The sequence below is a fragment of the Apis cerana genome, linkage group LG11, assembly GCF_029169275.1.
Source record: "Apis cerana isolate GH-2021 linkage group LG11, AcerK_1.0, whole genome shotgun sequence".
NCBI lineage: Eukaryota > Metazoa > Arthropoda > Insecta > Hymenoptera > Apidae > Apis > Apis cerana.
Window position 1 is genome coordinate 11,983,063 of NC_083862.1, and position 15,408 is coordinate 11,998,470.

At 47.6% G+C, this 15,408-nt stretch overlaps 1 protein-coding gene across 9 annotated transcripts in view; it reads left to right on the forward strand.

Annotated features, from left to right (window-relative positions):
• Window positions 1-15,408, forward strand: part of LOC107995119 (zinc finger protein ush) — a 166,005-nt gene that overhangs the window by 107,244 nt on the left and 43,353 nt on the right. The window contains exon 1 of one of the 9 annotated variants that reach the window (XM_017052411.3): window positions 5,415-9,157. The exons of the other annotated variants lie outside the window; for them this stretch is intronic. Coding sequence (XP_016907900.1) covers window positions 9,085-9,157 — 73 coding nt within the window. The 5' untranslated portion in view covers window positions 5,415-9,084. Of the gene's footprint in view, window positions 1-5,414; window positions 9,158-15,408 lie in introns of those variants that run through there. 9 annotated transcript variants of the gene reach the window in all.

Sequence of the window (15,408 nt, forward strand, 5' to 3'; positions counted from 1 at the left end):
ACATCCATCAGGATTTCAAAATCGATCGACAAAGCGAAACAAATCCCTTGATTCGTTCTCTAATATCGTGGGGAAGGAGGGAGAAAAAAAATAATATCGTGTCGCTCGTTCACGCGCTCGAGCTTACACGTTGCATCCATTCCCACCCAGACGAACGAGAATGAAATTCAGAGTACAACGGAGGATGGAGCGGCATCGAAGGGGGTACAGAGGGGGGATGATGGTGGAAACGAAGCAGAGTCTCTCGGTCCGACCAGACCGTCGGCAGCCGATTCACGGTATCGGATAACATCGAATATTTTTTCGAGCGAATGTTAGCGAACGCTTTGAAGAGAGAGAGAGAGGCTCGTGGTCCACGGAGAGGAAAAGGAGAAAAGACAGGGGGAGAATAAGGGGTGGAGGAGGTTTAAAAAGGCCTGGACCGAAGTTTTCGACAATAACCGGCGGCGGGTAGCCCGTTATTGAATTTTTATTGGCGACGACGAGTCAATTTGCGATTAAACCCACCCCTTGTTGTTACTCTTCCGCGCGCCATCGCCCAGACACGAGTTCGACAGCTCGTTTAAAGAAGAGACACCTCGTTTTACCTCGTTTTTTCTTCCCTTTCTTTTCTCCCCTCCCTTTCCTCCCTTCTTTTTTCCCGCAATTGCGCACCAAGAATCCACGAAGTGGAAGCTTCTTAAGGGGATGTTGGGAAATCGGTATAATAAGGTTGGATGGACGGGATTTCTTGTCGAAAACAAGAGTGGAAATTATTGTGTCTGTCAGCCAGTCTAATCCTAGTCGTCGGATCATCCTACTGGGATCATTCCTTTTCCCTTCCTTCGACGAAGTTAGATTTTCAATTCATTATTGGATTTGGACCACTCGTCCGTAATAATCGTTCGAACGTCAACGTTCTTTCCTCGCGAAGAAGGTATAGACCTCTTGCCGAAGTTCTTACTCGATATATTATATCTTGAGAACGATCTTATTGCCCGGGACTGTTGGTAAGTCGAGAAAGAGGTCGTTGACGAGCAAACGACGTCCTGTCACGTGTTCGAGGAGCTAGCTCGAATATCCTTTCGAGGAGGAAGGAGCTCGACCCGGCTCGATCGAGAACCGGAAGCACCACGTGTGGATTTAATGGATTCCTCGCGTACGATACTTAACCGGTTGTTACGTAAGAGGAGCGATCCTCACCTGTCATCGAAGGGTGGCCACTTGTCTACAGGGTGGGAACGAAATTCCGATCTCTCCGCTTCCGTTTCAACTGGACAGCACCGAAGAATCTCGTACGTTCGCTCGTTTTCTTATCGAAGGAGAATTATTATTTGGGGCGATTAATTATTTGAAGAATCGAGTAAAAAGAAAAGGAATTCGTGTTCGTTAGTCCATTAGCTTTCGCTTCTCACCTGTCGTCACGAAGGGTGGTGGACCTCGTCGACCGGCTGACGCGATCGACTGCTAGATCACTCTTGATTTCCGGTTGCTTTTCTTTCGTAAAAGATCGACTAGGAATCGTGTTCGCTCCTCTTAATTTTTTAAAATCATTTCTAATCTTTTCGAACGATATTTGCATAACGATACAATTTTCGATACAATTTCTTTTCAAATTTGAATCAGAGACAGGCTAAGGAAATGGTTAATCAATTATCCATTATTGAAAAATAACGAGATATTTGTATTTGCGATCTGTTTTTCCTCGCTTTTTTCGAAACAATCCATTCGATATAATAAACTACAACAAATATCTATCCAATCGTATTTGAATTTTTTACTTTTAAATTACTTTCAAAAATTAAAATACACAGTCCTAAATTTGATATATGGTATAAACAAATATACAATTTATTCCAACCGCGTTCCCCTTTCGTTTCGAAAAACTTTTCGTCTCGGGACGCCGCGTCTCGGATCCGCCCGCTCGAAGCGTTTTCGAGGCGTTCCGCTCCACGTTAATGGCTTAATGGCGAGTCGATGTCCGAGGGAGAAGGGCAAGATTTCAGCCGGCCAATAACCCAGGTAATAGGACAATTACACGCTCGCGTTCGAATGCGCGCAGCACCCCTCCTTTCATAGATACGTTTCGCGCTAAGACGACCGATATCGCGAAACGAAAGCCGATAACGAAAGCCGGCTCTCTTTATCTTATCACGCGGAAACCTTTTCGTTCGTTTCGCCCCGCGCCTCGTCTCGCTTATGCTTATTCCTTTTCCTTTTTTCTTCGCGTTTCTTCTTCTGTTCTACCACGTCTTCCGGAGAATGCTCCCGTACCACCTCTCTGACGGACAGTGGATCCATTTATTCGCAAATGCCAAGGCCGAGGGAAAGATGGACGATCAAGAGGCCTGGCTCGAGGTCGCGAGGAATATATGGATCATCGTCAGACTGAAAAAAATGAGAAAAAATATTGGAGGATGCGCCATCTTTTTTCTTTTCTTCTTTTCGGGTTATTATCGATTGATCCTTGATTTTTTCGATTCGAATCTTTGAAGATAAATGTTATACGGATTTTGTGATGCCATTAGAGATGCATTCTTTTAAAGGAAAGAAAATATCGAATGTTTAAGTCGATATTAAACGTTTGATCTCTTATGAAATGATAAGATTGTGGAAAGAAGGATATTTCGTTAAAACTGTTGATCGTAGAAACTAATTACACGAACGAAACGAAACTATTTCACGTTTATATCGTCGGAAACTATCAAAGGGGTTCTATCGGTGGGGAAAATTAATGGTGGAAATAGACGATTACGAGCGGAAGCAAAAGTCTCGAAAGGATGGATTGCTAGATCCTTGATCACCGGCCGGTCTCCAGCGAAACTCCAAAGAGTCCTCGAGATAGCGGGGGTGATTCCCGGGGGTTGATCGACGATTTGTCAAAGTCGTTCCGCTGTGACCGGTCCAGGAAGCCGGCGACAATGCTGCCAGGCCCCGATATTTAATGTTTCTGCACATCTCGCCTCGATGCGCGTCCCACCAAAAGCCTTGTCACCCGTATCCAAATCCATACCTCTCTTTTCTTTACCTCCAAATCTAAATAATTCAGTATACACAATCTCCCTATTTCAGAGCTCGGAACTACTACTTCTTACCTCGTCTGGTCAAATCAAATTTCCTCTTTATTATTCGTCGATCGAAACATCGAATCCCCTCTTCTCGTTCAATATCCAACGATCGTCGTCATCGGAAGGAACGTGAAAATCCTGTTCACTCGCTCGGTGAGGGACGCGTTTCGGGGTCAATTAAGGGTGCGCATCGGTGGGCGCGGAGATATCCGGGGCGGCCGCTTCGTCATCGTCCGGCCGTGCCCTGCGGTGGGCGGCCGGGACGGTGAAAAAGAGCCGGACACTTTTTATCGTGGCCCGCAATTATGATTAGCTCCCGGTGGAGGCGTCGCGTTTGCGGCCACGGCGATTAGGGCAGGGAGCTCGCCTCGTCAAAACCGCCCCGCGGAACAAATGGTCGCGCGCGGTCCACCCCTCTCCCCCCTCTCTCTCGAAGAGAAGCCGCGGAACAGCTCTCCTCCAACCTCCTCCCTCTCTCCCTCTCGCCGGACAGCGCGACCGGTTGGGGATGAGATGAAGGGAGAGGAGGAGGTGGAGGAGGGTGGCGTGAGATTACGCAAATGAGAAATGACCATCAGGCTATCGGGAGAACTTCGGTGTCGGCTGGCTCTCGGCGTTTTGCGACATCTGCGGCCGAGGATATACACGTCAGGACCACTATCGCGGGGGTGGTCGCTGCAGCTTTTTTAACGCTGAAACGGCGAGCACACGGTGAGCACCTGAAGCGCACGCAGTGTCTAGGGATTTTTCTGCAGGGGGAGGGGCAGTGAAAAAAAGGATGGAGCGAATAATTTATTTTTCTTTCTTTCTTTCTTTCTTTTTTACGCGTTCGTTTTTGTCGAGAAATTTTATAAATCTGAAGGGAAGGGAATAACGTGGTTTTAATAATAGCGTGGAAACGAAGGGACGTGTGAAGTATTTAGAAAAGGGTTGATCGGGAAATTTTTTTTTGATACAGAGAAAAAGCAGTAAAGCACAAAGATACGAGCAAACTCAAGTATGATTAAAAACATACGTGAGAAAGTGTTCGATCACAATATTACATATATCGCCATATATATATAAATCAACGTGATTGCCAACGAGGCCTGTTGGAATCGAATTATTCAAGCCCTCGGGAATCGCGAGGATGATCGGTCCATCCCCCTCTCGGACGTACGAGCGAGTCGAGTAGCGGCAGTTGCAGATAAAAGGACGCGAAAGATCGTGGAGGGCGAAGAGAGAGGAGAATCTCTATCTCTCGTCTAGACTCGAGAAGAAGCCGTTCCTGGATTTTCTCCCTCGGGACCCTCCATGCGTACCCTTCCCCCTCTCAGGGAAGAGAGAATCTTACGAGACAGTGAGACCACTGTGTCGGATCTGTTTCTCCCTTCCTCGCCTCCTCGGGAGGATCTTAACGAATAAGATAACACGGCGCCACGAACTTCTCTCCCTCTCTCTCTCCTTCCTTCCTTCCTTCTCCCTTCGATCGGACAACGCGCAACGGTCACCGACACCGCCGATGATCCATCCTCCGTTCAGACGTCTCGATTACGCGGAATCTCTTGTCCCTTGGTCGCTTTTTCGCGTCGTTCTCGCCCTCCTCCTCGATCCTCCTATTAAATCTCCCTCTCCTTCTCCTCCCTCCGCGGCGAGGGTTCACCGAATCGCGAATACGTACACATTATCGGCGCCAGACCGATCTTTACGACGTGTTAAGTGTGCCATTGATGAGCGCAGCGCGAAAGGGGTGGACGTTAATAATACTCATTTCATCCGGGCGACACGGTATGATACGCTCGAGGACGGAGCGAGAAGTGGCCGCCCTCCTCGATCGTAGGGCTCTTTGTCCGGTTGGGGAAAGGGTACGTTATCGTTATGATTTCTTATGGATATAATTGGCAAAAGATATGGACACAGTATCCCTCTTGAATGTACTCTTTGTTATCGCAATTTTGATAAACGTTTCCTCGCCAATCTGTATATGTGATTATAAATAATACAATTTCTAAGAACGAGTTTAATCGTCGATCTTCTCGATTAATTTTTCACCCTCTCCGAGCTATTATTATTCCAGTCTACGGAATATTTCTTTCTTTTTTATCTCGAATCGTTTTTAAACCGATACCCAACTTCGTTTCCAATAAATATCCGATCTATCTATCTTGTGATTATTATTATTATTATTATTATTATCGCGTCAATTTTTCCAAAGAAAATTCACCGATTTACAAGCAACGATCACGATTTACGATTTAAATCTGGCGGCAGGCTCGCACGTATATTAGCGAAACATTTAAAAAGCCAATTAACTGGTAGTCAAAAGTGACCGCGACGGGCCGCGAAGTCGTAAATCATCGGGAGCGGGTCTAATTAAAAAGAAAACCGCGAAAGAGGGAGGGAGGGAGTAGAAGGTTCGACTGGTTCCCGCCACTCGTGGAACTCGAGCAAGGCCTCAGACCGACGATAATTTATTGGCAGGTAATTAGCGATCGTGCGAACGATAATTGTCCGCAATTTCGCAATCCCCGTGAACCGAGTCGAGCCAATAATATCGCCGGTAGCCGACCAACGTTTTGCGTAACACGTCGATCCGAGAGAAAATCCGAAGTGACGAATGCCTCTCGGCGCCGAGATTCGATGTGGGTGGTGGGAAAAGAGAAGGAAGAAACGGGAAAGAGGAGATAATCGAAAAACAGTCGGAAATACAGTGGAGGTGAAGCGATTATACGATTGCTTGGGCGATACATTTATGCGGAATGACACGTGCAAGGAGAGATAACGAAGGTGCGTGCTATTTTGTTTGAGAAATAAAACGAATCTTTATTCGAGAATTTTGTCATGAAAAATATTCGATGATCCTGCGTGTAATAAAAACTCGCTCCATCCGGACGATGAATATCTTTTATCGAACGTGTTTCTAAAAAAGAAAAACAGCGTTGAGTCGAATCGAAACATCCGCTATTCTTGATCGTTCTGAAATCTCTCCCTTGCCGAGTTTAACGAGGAAAAAACTTGTATAATTTTAAACCGCTATTGATTCTAGCGTATCGTTGTCACGTGGCTCGTCACACAATTTAAAACGAGCGGCTCGCATATACAAAAACCGCTTAACTTGGCGCTTTATCGCGTATATCATCATCGACAAAGGAATAAGGCGATAACGAAGAAACAACGTTTCCTTCCTTTCCGAGGAAGCTTCTTGGAAGCGTGCAACGTTTGTGTACGTCGTTGTGTAAAGTCTAATCGCGGGAGGAAGGGAAGGAAAGGATAGAAAAGGAAAGGGGACGATCCGTGGCCGATATCCACGGTGGAGAAAACGATGCTCCTCCATCCACGAGACAAAGAGCGCGGTTATTAGATATACAGTCATACCCCTACGTGTCTTTACGATCGTCCTTATCGTTATCGCCATTAGTCACGGAGCCCGTGTTACCGGTATCGGGCTAATGTTATCGTTATCCGTTATCTGGCCGCGCTATCGGCGAAGTTCAAGCCTCGGTGACGTCAGTGACAGGAGGGGTGACGTTCCGATTCCCTCGAGTCCGCCATCGAGTGACGCGATTATAAAACACTGCTCGGCCTTTTTCCTTTCTTTCTTCCTCCTTTTTTTCTTCTCTTTTCTTCGAACCGAGTCTCCCGCGATTTGCGCGAGCACGGTTCCATTCGATTTCGTACAATGGAATGGTTGTTCGATGACGCGACCCGCGTGTGGCGGAGGAGGAGCAGGACGCGAGCAGAGAGGAGAGATTTTTCAAGTGTCTCGAGTGGCCGTTGCGAACGCGAGCAATAGGAATTCGTAGGAATTCGAGTCGTACATGATGCGCTGGATCTTTCGAGCATCGTTTCTGCGAACTTTTCGTCGAAAAAGGGAAAAAATGGAGAATTAGTAGGCGAAACGTAACGTGGAGGATGAAGTAAACCTGGCGGTTCCCTGCAAAAACGTATAACTGGATGTATAACACGGTTAGACGTAGAGAAAAGACGTAATCCAGGGGGGAATCGTGGAAACGATCGGCGGTTGCTTTCCTTTCCCTTTGGCGCGCGAGAGGGAATGTTTGCCCGGCATTATCGTGAGGCGGCAGAGAAGCGGGCGAGAGAAAGAGGGTGAAAGAGAGGGAGAAGACGAGAGGCCTGTGCCGGGGACACGGAGGAGCCGAGAGGAAACGAGAGAGCGAGAGAGAGCCCGGGGAGTGATAACAGGTAGCCATTGCCATGGGTGCCTCGACGCCGCTTGGAAACCAGTGATAGCGCTTCACCGCAACGGCGAGCATCTCCGCTCTTCTCCTCTTGCGGTTTCGTCTTACCCTCCTCCGTTTCAAACCTGCCCAGCGTCGGAACGAGACCGTTTCCGCCTCGTCGACGTCTAACGGCCGAGGATTTGCGACCAGGAACCTTCAGAGGACCCTTTATCCTTTTTCCAAGATCGATGGACTCCTGAAACTCTGGATCGGTGGCGAGATACCGTCGCGTGAGTTGAAAGAGTCGCGAGAGGAAAGTGTCGAGTGGGGAATTGTTTCCAAGATTATACGGACGATTAAATCATCACCTCGGAACGGATTCAGAATCGTCGAGAAAGCTGACTGTACGATCGAAACTCCAAAATCTCCACGCTTCTCCCTTAATTCTCATCGATCTTCACCAAAACCGGAAAGAAAAGATCTCCTTCGTTGCCGTGGAATCCTTGAATTGTCGAGGGGAGGCGTCAGACGTTATCGCCCGAAACGGTGAGGAAAATTGGAGCGGCAAAAGCTGGCGTGACGAGTGGGTGGACTCGCGCGCGCAATTAGCCGGCGGTTTTCCGGCGGCCGGGGTTCGGGTTTCACCGCGGCCGGGCCGTGCCACGCGTTGCGCGTGTGCGCGATCGATAAGATGCCGATCGTGGCGGCTTATCGGCCGCCCGTTGCCCGATAAGAGTAGGTCCCGGAGCTGTCGGAGCGAGCGCGGCCGGGCCGCGATACGCGGATTATCCGCGCGGCTCGTTTATTCCGCCGCTACAACGACGACAATCGGCCTGCTACCACCGACTCTGTCTCCTCTTCTTCCCCTCCCCCACGCAGTTGTTGCACACCACCTATATCGCGCCCACGTATTATACGTACACGCGTATGTAACGTACGATCGATTGATTCGATCTTCGAGCCGGCCAATGGAGGAGTTTCCACGCTGTTTGGGGGATCTGTGAACATCGAAAGGGAGGATGAGATGGACGGAGGATCGTGAAGATTGTCTCGACGAGTGTTTCCTTTCTTAGTGAATATTATAGAGAGAACGGATCGGTTGCTCTCGAAGAAGCAGGAGATGTGGAGCAGTAACAGTAAGCCGAGTGTTGGAAAGATTCGATGATCGAAGCTTGGAGAGGGAAATATTGTCACCGTTCTATATATAATAGTTATCGAACGAGATCGAGCAATAAGAATCCATGAATCGATGATCCGATGATTGACGCTCGGCGACACGATTCGTCGAACCGGATTTTTCTCCTCCCCCTCCACGTCTGTCCGAATGGTAGCCGACGAAACACGTAACCGGGGACATAGCCGGGAAATGGTTGGTGCTCGGGTAAAGGTGGGAAACACGCGCGGCAACGATCGTGCGATACGATCGATGTTTGCAATGCGATCGATCGGCTCGCGATAGAACGAATCGCAATCAGGCACGGCGATCGCGATCGCGATAACGCGCGCGGTTGACGAGCCTCGTGCCGATAACGCAGCGCCGATATCTCGCGGGATCTCTCGGATCGGATCGGATCGGGTCGGATCTGATCGATCGATCGGTCGATGCGATCGATCGATCCGCCTTGGAAATTCAGGGGAGGGAAACTCTGCTCGTTCCGTTGCGCCGTTCGTTGTGAGTCACGCGAAATTGCGTCGCGTGGAGAGCGAATATAGTGGACTCATTGTGCGAGTGACGATCGAGGAAAACGGAATGTCACGATTCGCGCGTGAACGACTACCATCACCGCGTCGAATTGGACAGCGTCGATCGTGTATGATCGGTTGCTGAGGATAGAGAGAGAGGGAGAGCGAGAGACGAAGGAAGAATCCTGGTTGCGATGAGCATATTGCTGTGGAGGCAACGGAGGGCAGGTCAACTTAGGGCCGTCGAAGCCGTCCTCTCGTTGACAGGTAAGTGATCACTCTATCTCCATCGAGGAAAATAAATTTCGAAACAGAAAAGTTCGTTTTCTTCCAAGTTTTGGATCAAAGTTTTTGAGCAAGTTTCGAGAAAAAATGAGTCGCAGTTGTTTTCGGAAGAATCGGTAATTTAAAATTTTGAGACGGATTTTTCTTTCAGTTTGGATTGGCTGGTTTCAGAAAGATTCGTTGGATTATATATATATTTTTTTTCACGACACTGGCGTATGGAAAATGCACACTCATAATAACAGAGAAATTCCGACTCGTACCGTTCTCGGCTATCACTCTATCTTCCTAACGACGTTATCTCGTGTACACTTTGAAATTTCCCACTCGATTATGTTTCTATCCGCGACAAATGCTATAAACGATCGATTTAAAATTAAAAAACGATCTTTATTATAATATATCGTGATCTGGAAAATTACGACAACGATTTCAGCGGAGTTAAAATTATCGAATTAATTGATCGGTTTTGAAGTTTTATTAAAAAAAAAATTACGTACAAATTATTTCCACGTGATTAAACTCAAAAACACGAAACGGATCTTTTTATTTCTCAAATTTTTTATTCGTATTCGCAAACGTACTCACAGTCCCCTTAGATTATTATCTTTCCTCGAACGATTACTCGTCTCTTCGAAAAAAGATCAGTCGGAAAAGAGAACAAAAAGCTAATCGTCACTCTACATCATACATTCTATCTCTATTGTCTAAACATCTTGACGCTGTTTTCCAAACGAAAAAACTGGATTCCTCCAATTCAATCCTCGTCGTTTCGAATCGTCTCGCGATTTCACGTTCGGTTGGGCCGATTCGAAAGAGGGGGGAAAAGGAGGGAGTGATCGAAAGCACATGCGAACGAGGAGAAAGAAAGAAAGGGAAAAAAAAGGAGAAGTTTCGTCGAACGTTGTTGGTCTCGCGGCCTCGGAGCGTTAATGGGAGGAGTTCATTAAGATCGCGCGATTACCGGCTTATCGCGGCTAAGCGAGGCTCGTTATTTTGCCGTGACGTCACTTCCTCCCCGTGTCGCCGACATCGTCGTCCGTTGCCTCTCTTTCCGTGCTTCCACCTTTCCGCCCGACCTCTTTTGTTCCCCGAATTCGAGCTTACGCCTCGTTTCCTCCTTCGATCATCCCCCTTTCCTTTTCCTCTCTCCCTTTGAAAAAAGAATATAAGTTCGATTTCTCAAACTTTCTTCTCCTTCTTCTTCTTCTTCTTCTTCTTCCATGGAATTCAGACGTTTGATATAATTTTGCGTCGAGCTAAAGAAAGGAGGATTTTATAGATTTTGGTTTCGAACAAATTTTCAAAACAATCGGTAAAGTTCTTCTTCGCTATTCTAAATTCGAATACATATTCAGAAATCTCGTCGAGAGATGATACTCGTAAGAGAAGGTTCTTTTCCTTATTATTAAATTAACGAGCGAGTCCTTCTTCGAATAAAAAATCATTCTCGAAAGAAAAAAAAGATACGAAAGAGCGATTACGCGAGCTTAGATGGTAATCACCGGTCGTTGGAGCGATCATTGGCTTCGGTAATCGTGGCTACGATCGAAATAACGATCTTATTGTCGAGTTAGCGATAAGCTTGATAAATCGTCTAGACAATGATTAGCGGCGAACGTCGGGGGCGAACGGATCCAGATCGATCCTGGTCATCGATCGATATATCTATATATATATATATATACATCGTGACCTCGGTTATCTATGCTTGGACTTTGTTCCATCTTTCTTGTTTGTTGATTTCCCCTATCTTGGAAACTTTGGCTACCGTGTACCCATACCGTCGCGACGCTCTCGTAGGAGTGTTAGTAGTAGTAGTACAATTACCTCGATCGATATCACGAAACGATTAACAGGTGACGTTTAATCTTCGGTTTCTCTCGAACGATAAACCGCGATACCGCGGTAAAGAATGAGGTAGGTCAATCATTCTAGCCGTGTCTCGGTGTTTGTTTGCGCGGTTTCAGAATTATTACAAAAGTAACGAGGAGTTTAAAAAAATTAGCTCGATTCGAAATTACCGTCGTATCGTCTCTTCCCTCCTATCAATAACGACAACAACAACAATAATAATAATTTTTCGATTCCATCCTCCTTAAATGATTTTTTCCTTTTCCTCTCTTCAAATTCAAACCCCTCCTGACCCCTTAAACTCACAATTTAAACCCGTGCGCGAAATTTCCTCTCGATCGAGGCCACAGTTTCAGTCGTATACACACGTCCTTTACGCGCGAGAGCGATCTTGGTGAGCGGACGCGAGTCGAGGCGATTGGCGGCGCGATTTCGAGGACAGGGAGAGGAAGGCCGAGGAGAGGAAGGGTGGAGGGGGAGAAAGAAGAAGAAGAAGAAGAAGAAGGGCCAGGTTGAAGGAGTACGGAGTAGAAGGAGGAGGTTGTGGAGGGAGGGTTCCACGAAAGGCAAGAACGAAATAAACGATAAGAGAGGGACGCCGGGTTAACCAACAAGCAAATTAACACGTGGGAGGGTCCGATCGGCAAATGAGATAATTGTGCAACGAGGGCTCCCCTCGGGGCTCCCTCCTCCTTCCCTCCTCCTCCGTCTGTCCCAGTTGGTCAGCCGGTATCGTTTCGACGTCGATTCATCCCTCTTTTTCCCTCTCTCCTTCTGCCCCTCCTCCTCGAGCCACGAGGCGACCGAGAGAGAGAGAGAGGGAGGGGGACTCCATCGATGGATCGATCTATCGATCCACACGGGGATCCACCACGCTCTTCTGGCCCCCCTCGCCACAATTTCTCTCCTCTTTACGTACGCTTCTCTCGTCCTTCGTGCCTCTTCGTCGCCATCGAGATTATAGCGAGCGAGGGGCCGACAGCCACGGGCTTCTTCCAATACTTTGTAAGTTTATTTGTATGATCCGCCAATACTTTGTATCTTTATTTATATGAAATCGGATCGAGCTTGCTCTCGTCTCTCTCCTGCTTTGCTCTCGTGTCTCGTCTCGCTTCCTCTTGACTCGCGCTTGAAATTAATTATACGTCCAAGATGGACGTAAGAGGGAGAGGAGAGAGAGAGGTCGCAACGAAACCGGAAGGATAACGAGCGGAGAATCCGATGGTGGCGCGCGCGCACACGTACGTATACACGTCCACTTTGTAACACTCGAATAACCGTGATCGAGAACTGATTTCGCTTTCTTGCGCTTCGTTTTTTCCCCTGCTGGCCTTCTACGGGATATATGGTGTATGTGTGTATATATACTTTCTTTTATCGAGCCTCGGGAAATTTAGATCGGATCGGCAAGGAGAGAGAGAGAAAGAGAGAATTATTGGCCGGGTTTCGTTTACGTTTATACCGCCTCGCGAATTTATTTCGGCACGGCGTTTCAATTACGTGTAACAACATTTCTCGTTGGATCGGGAAAATATTTCATCGAGTTAAAGATCCGTTTTTTTTTTTTTCAATAACCAGTAATTGTTCGTCGAATCTGCTTCGAATCAAAATACAACGATCCATCCTTCCCTTCCCTTCGTTCAGCGTTCACCTCTCTTCGTCCCTCGAGTGAAAAGGGAAGAAAGAAAAGAAGGAAAAGAATTCCTCTTCTCGATGATCCTCTCGTGGAGGGATAGGGACTTTCCACCCGAGTAACGGCAATTAAAACTAGGAGCAAAGCGAGGAAGCGAGGGTGAAGAGGTGGAAAGAGGCGAAGAGGAGTCTCTTCCCCTCCCCTCTCCCCCTCCTTTCGATAAACCGTGGCGATAAGCTCGGCTCCAAACATTTGCCCGCGATAAGATCCCGTATCTCCTGAGAAAGCCCGGTTTTTATGCTCGTGCACGTTCTCCGTGTCCGTTTCTCCGCGAAAGCAGCCACCACCATCACCACCGGTGTTGTTGTGTGTTGTTCGATACAGGCGAGGGAGTGGGAGTGGGAGAGAGACGGCGAGAGCGGGCGACAAGGACGGAGGGAGAGCGGCCGCGTCTGGCAATGGGCCCACGGTTGGTTGGTGTGTTGTGTGTTGTGTAGTACCGGCTTCAGATAGAGATAGCTATTTTTAATGGAAGTTCCTTCGAGTGGTCGAGCGTCGATAGCCGACCGGCTATCTACCGGCTGATATTTTTAATATCGGAAACGGGCAGATGGGGTGGCAGGGCAGGGGAGGGAGAGAGAGAGAGAGAGAGAGAGGCTTGCTAGATAAGTCCTCTCTCCCTCTTCTCCGATAGCGTGGATCCATTCTCGTTCCTCTCCTCCTCCCCATCTTTCTCTTCGCGATCGCTCTCTTTCAACAGAGATCTCCTCTTCCTCTTCCCGGATCATCCCCCTCGCGATCGCGATCCATCTCGAGGAGAGAGAGATCGCCCGGAACCCGTCGATCCAGGGTGGTGCTCCTCTCGAGCATCGAAATTTTCGAAATATTTCTATTGGGTATTTATTCTAATAGGAGATTCTTTGGTCTTGAGAAGAGGAATATCCTCTTGGGATTTTTTTTCGATCGAATCGAACGTCATTTTCGAACAAGCGGTTGTCGAAAAATGTTATTGAATCGTTGTCGTTGACGGTGCCAGTGTGGTATCTCGTGGACCTAGTTATCGGGGATCTAGAGCCAACAACAATTAGCCGGGGGTCAGAGTTCGGGACTGTGGTGCTGGCCTGCCACGATGGGCGGGTTCCCATCGCATCGAGGGCGATCCGTGTAAACAAATCATAAAGGCCGACGTGGAAGGCGAACCGTCTCTCCTCTCCGTGAACTCCGTTGATCCGATCTCGGCCATTTCTGCGTGCGTGATCTCTTCTTTTCTCTCAAAATTCTTTTCAAAATCGAGAATCCCACGTGTCTCGATAATCGAACAGAATGTCAGCTTCGAATTGAGCACCGATTCCTATTGAAACATCACCTTCCCAATTCTTTCGCCGATCGCATACACATCCGAATCTTTTCCTCCGCTTCTCTCTCGAACCTTGCGCACCGTCCATCCAACAGTTCCTCGTCTCGTTCCCTCTTCTCCCTCGCCGCCTTTCCTCGGTCCAGCTCTCTTATCCTTCCGCGGGATGAGAACCCGAGATGCCCTCCTACAGATACAAATGGGCACCTATGCCAACGGCGCAACCTGTTATTATACATTCCCCTATACAAACAACGTGTTAATCGGGCCGCGTACGAGCTGGCTATCGGTATACGCGCCGTGGAAACCGATTTATCGATCGTTTTGCGCGCACTCCTTCTTCTCCTTCTTCCTTCTCGTATTCTTTCCCTCTTTCTTCGTGGAACATCTCTCATGTGTGTGTGTATATATGTATGTATCGCGTATAAATTGGAATACACACGAGGATCCGTGCCCGTACCCTTTCACCAAACGAATTTTGACCGGTCGAACAACGATTCCGACTGTTCTCCACTTGATTTCTCTTCTCGTTCTCTTTTTTTTTTTCCCTCCTCGAGCCAGGATGGAGTTTGGAGTTTCTTGATCCAAGATTGGACGATTGGAAGACTTTTTTTTGGAGAATTCAAAATGGAGAATGTCAAGCTTATTTTTCGTTGATCTTTCGCGTTGCAGGTGTGAAAGGGAATGTTAGGATGGTGAAAGGGTGGTGATATTTGGGGACAAGGGAAAGTCGTTGCGTAAAAATATTTCATTTATCGGAGAAACAAATTTCAACAAATACAATTTCACGATTGATTCTCAATCTACGGAATAATCTCTCGTATTTTCTATCTATTTCATCCACGCTGTGTTCAAGTATAAAAATGACAAATATAACACGAACAATTCTCACGAAATGATCACAGATTTTATATATATATATATATATATATATATATGTACCTCGATCTCGCCCTTAACTACACCCTTATTTTTATACACAACAAAAAGAAACAATCTCTCGCAACAACCTCGTCCACCCTTCGTCCCCCCATTGGTCCAGCGCGAGATAAAACGAGACCACGGGATAAAACGAACGACTCGAAGTAATTCAATTTCCCCAGGGCTCATCGTGGCCGTAATAAAGCTGGGGAATAGGTCGAGGCCCGATGACGAGGAGAAATCCGCGTCGAGAAATCTTTCCCTCTTAACGACGTGTCGTAACGTCCGAAAGCTTTTTTCATAATGCGGCCCGGAACACCACCCCTTCGTGGCGGCGTGCAAACTCCCTTTATCGGTCGTGGATCGGCCGCGGATCGATCCTCGCTTCGCTCACCGTTGGATTTTCAGGGCGTTTCGTGGCGTTGGTTTCGTGGCCGAGCTAGTCGGGGGGTTGTTGCCGATCGCCCAAGA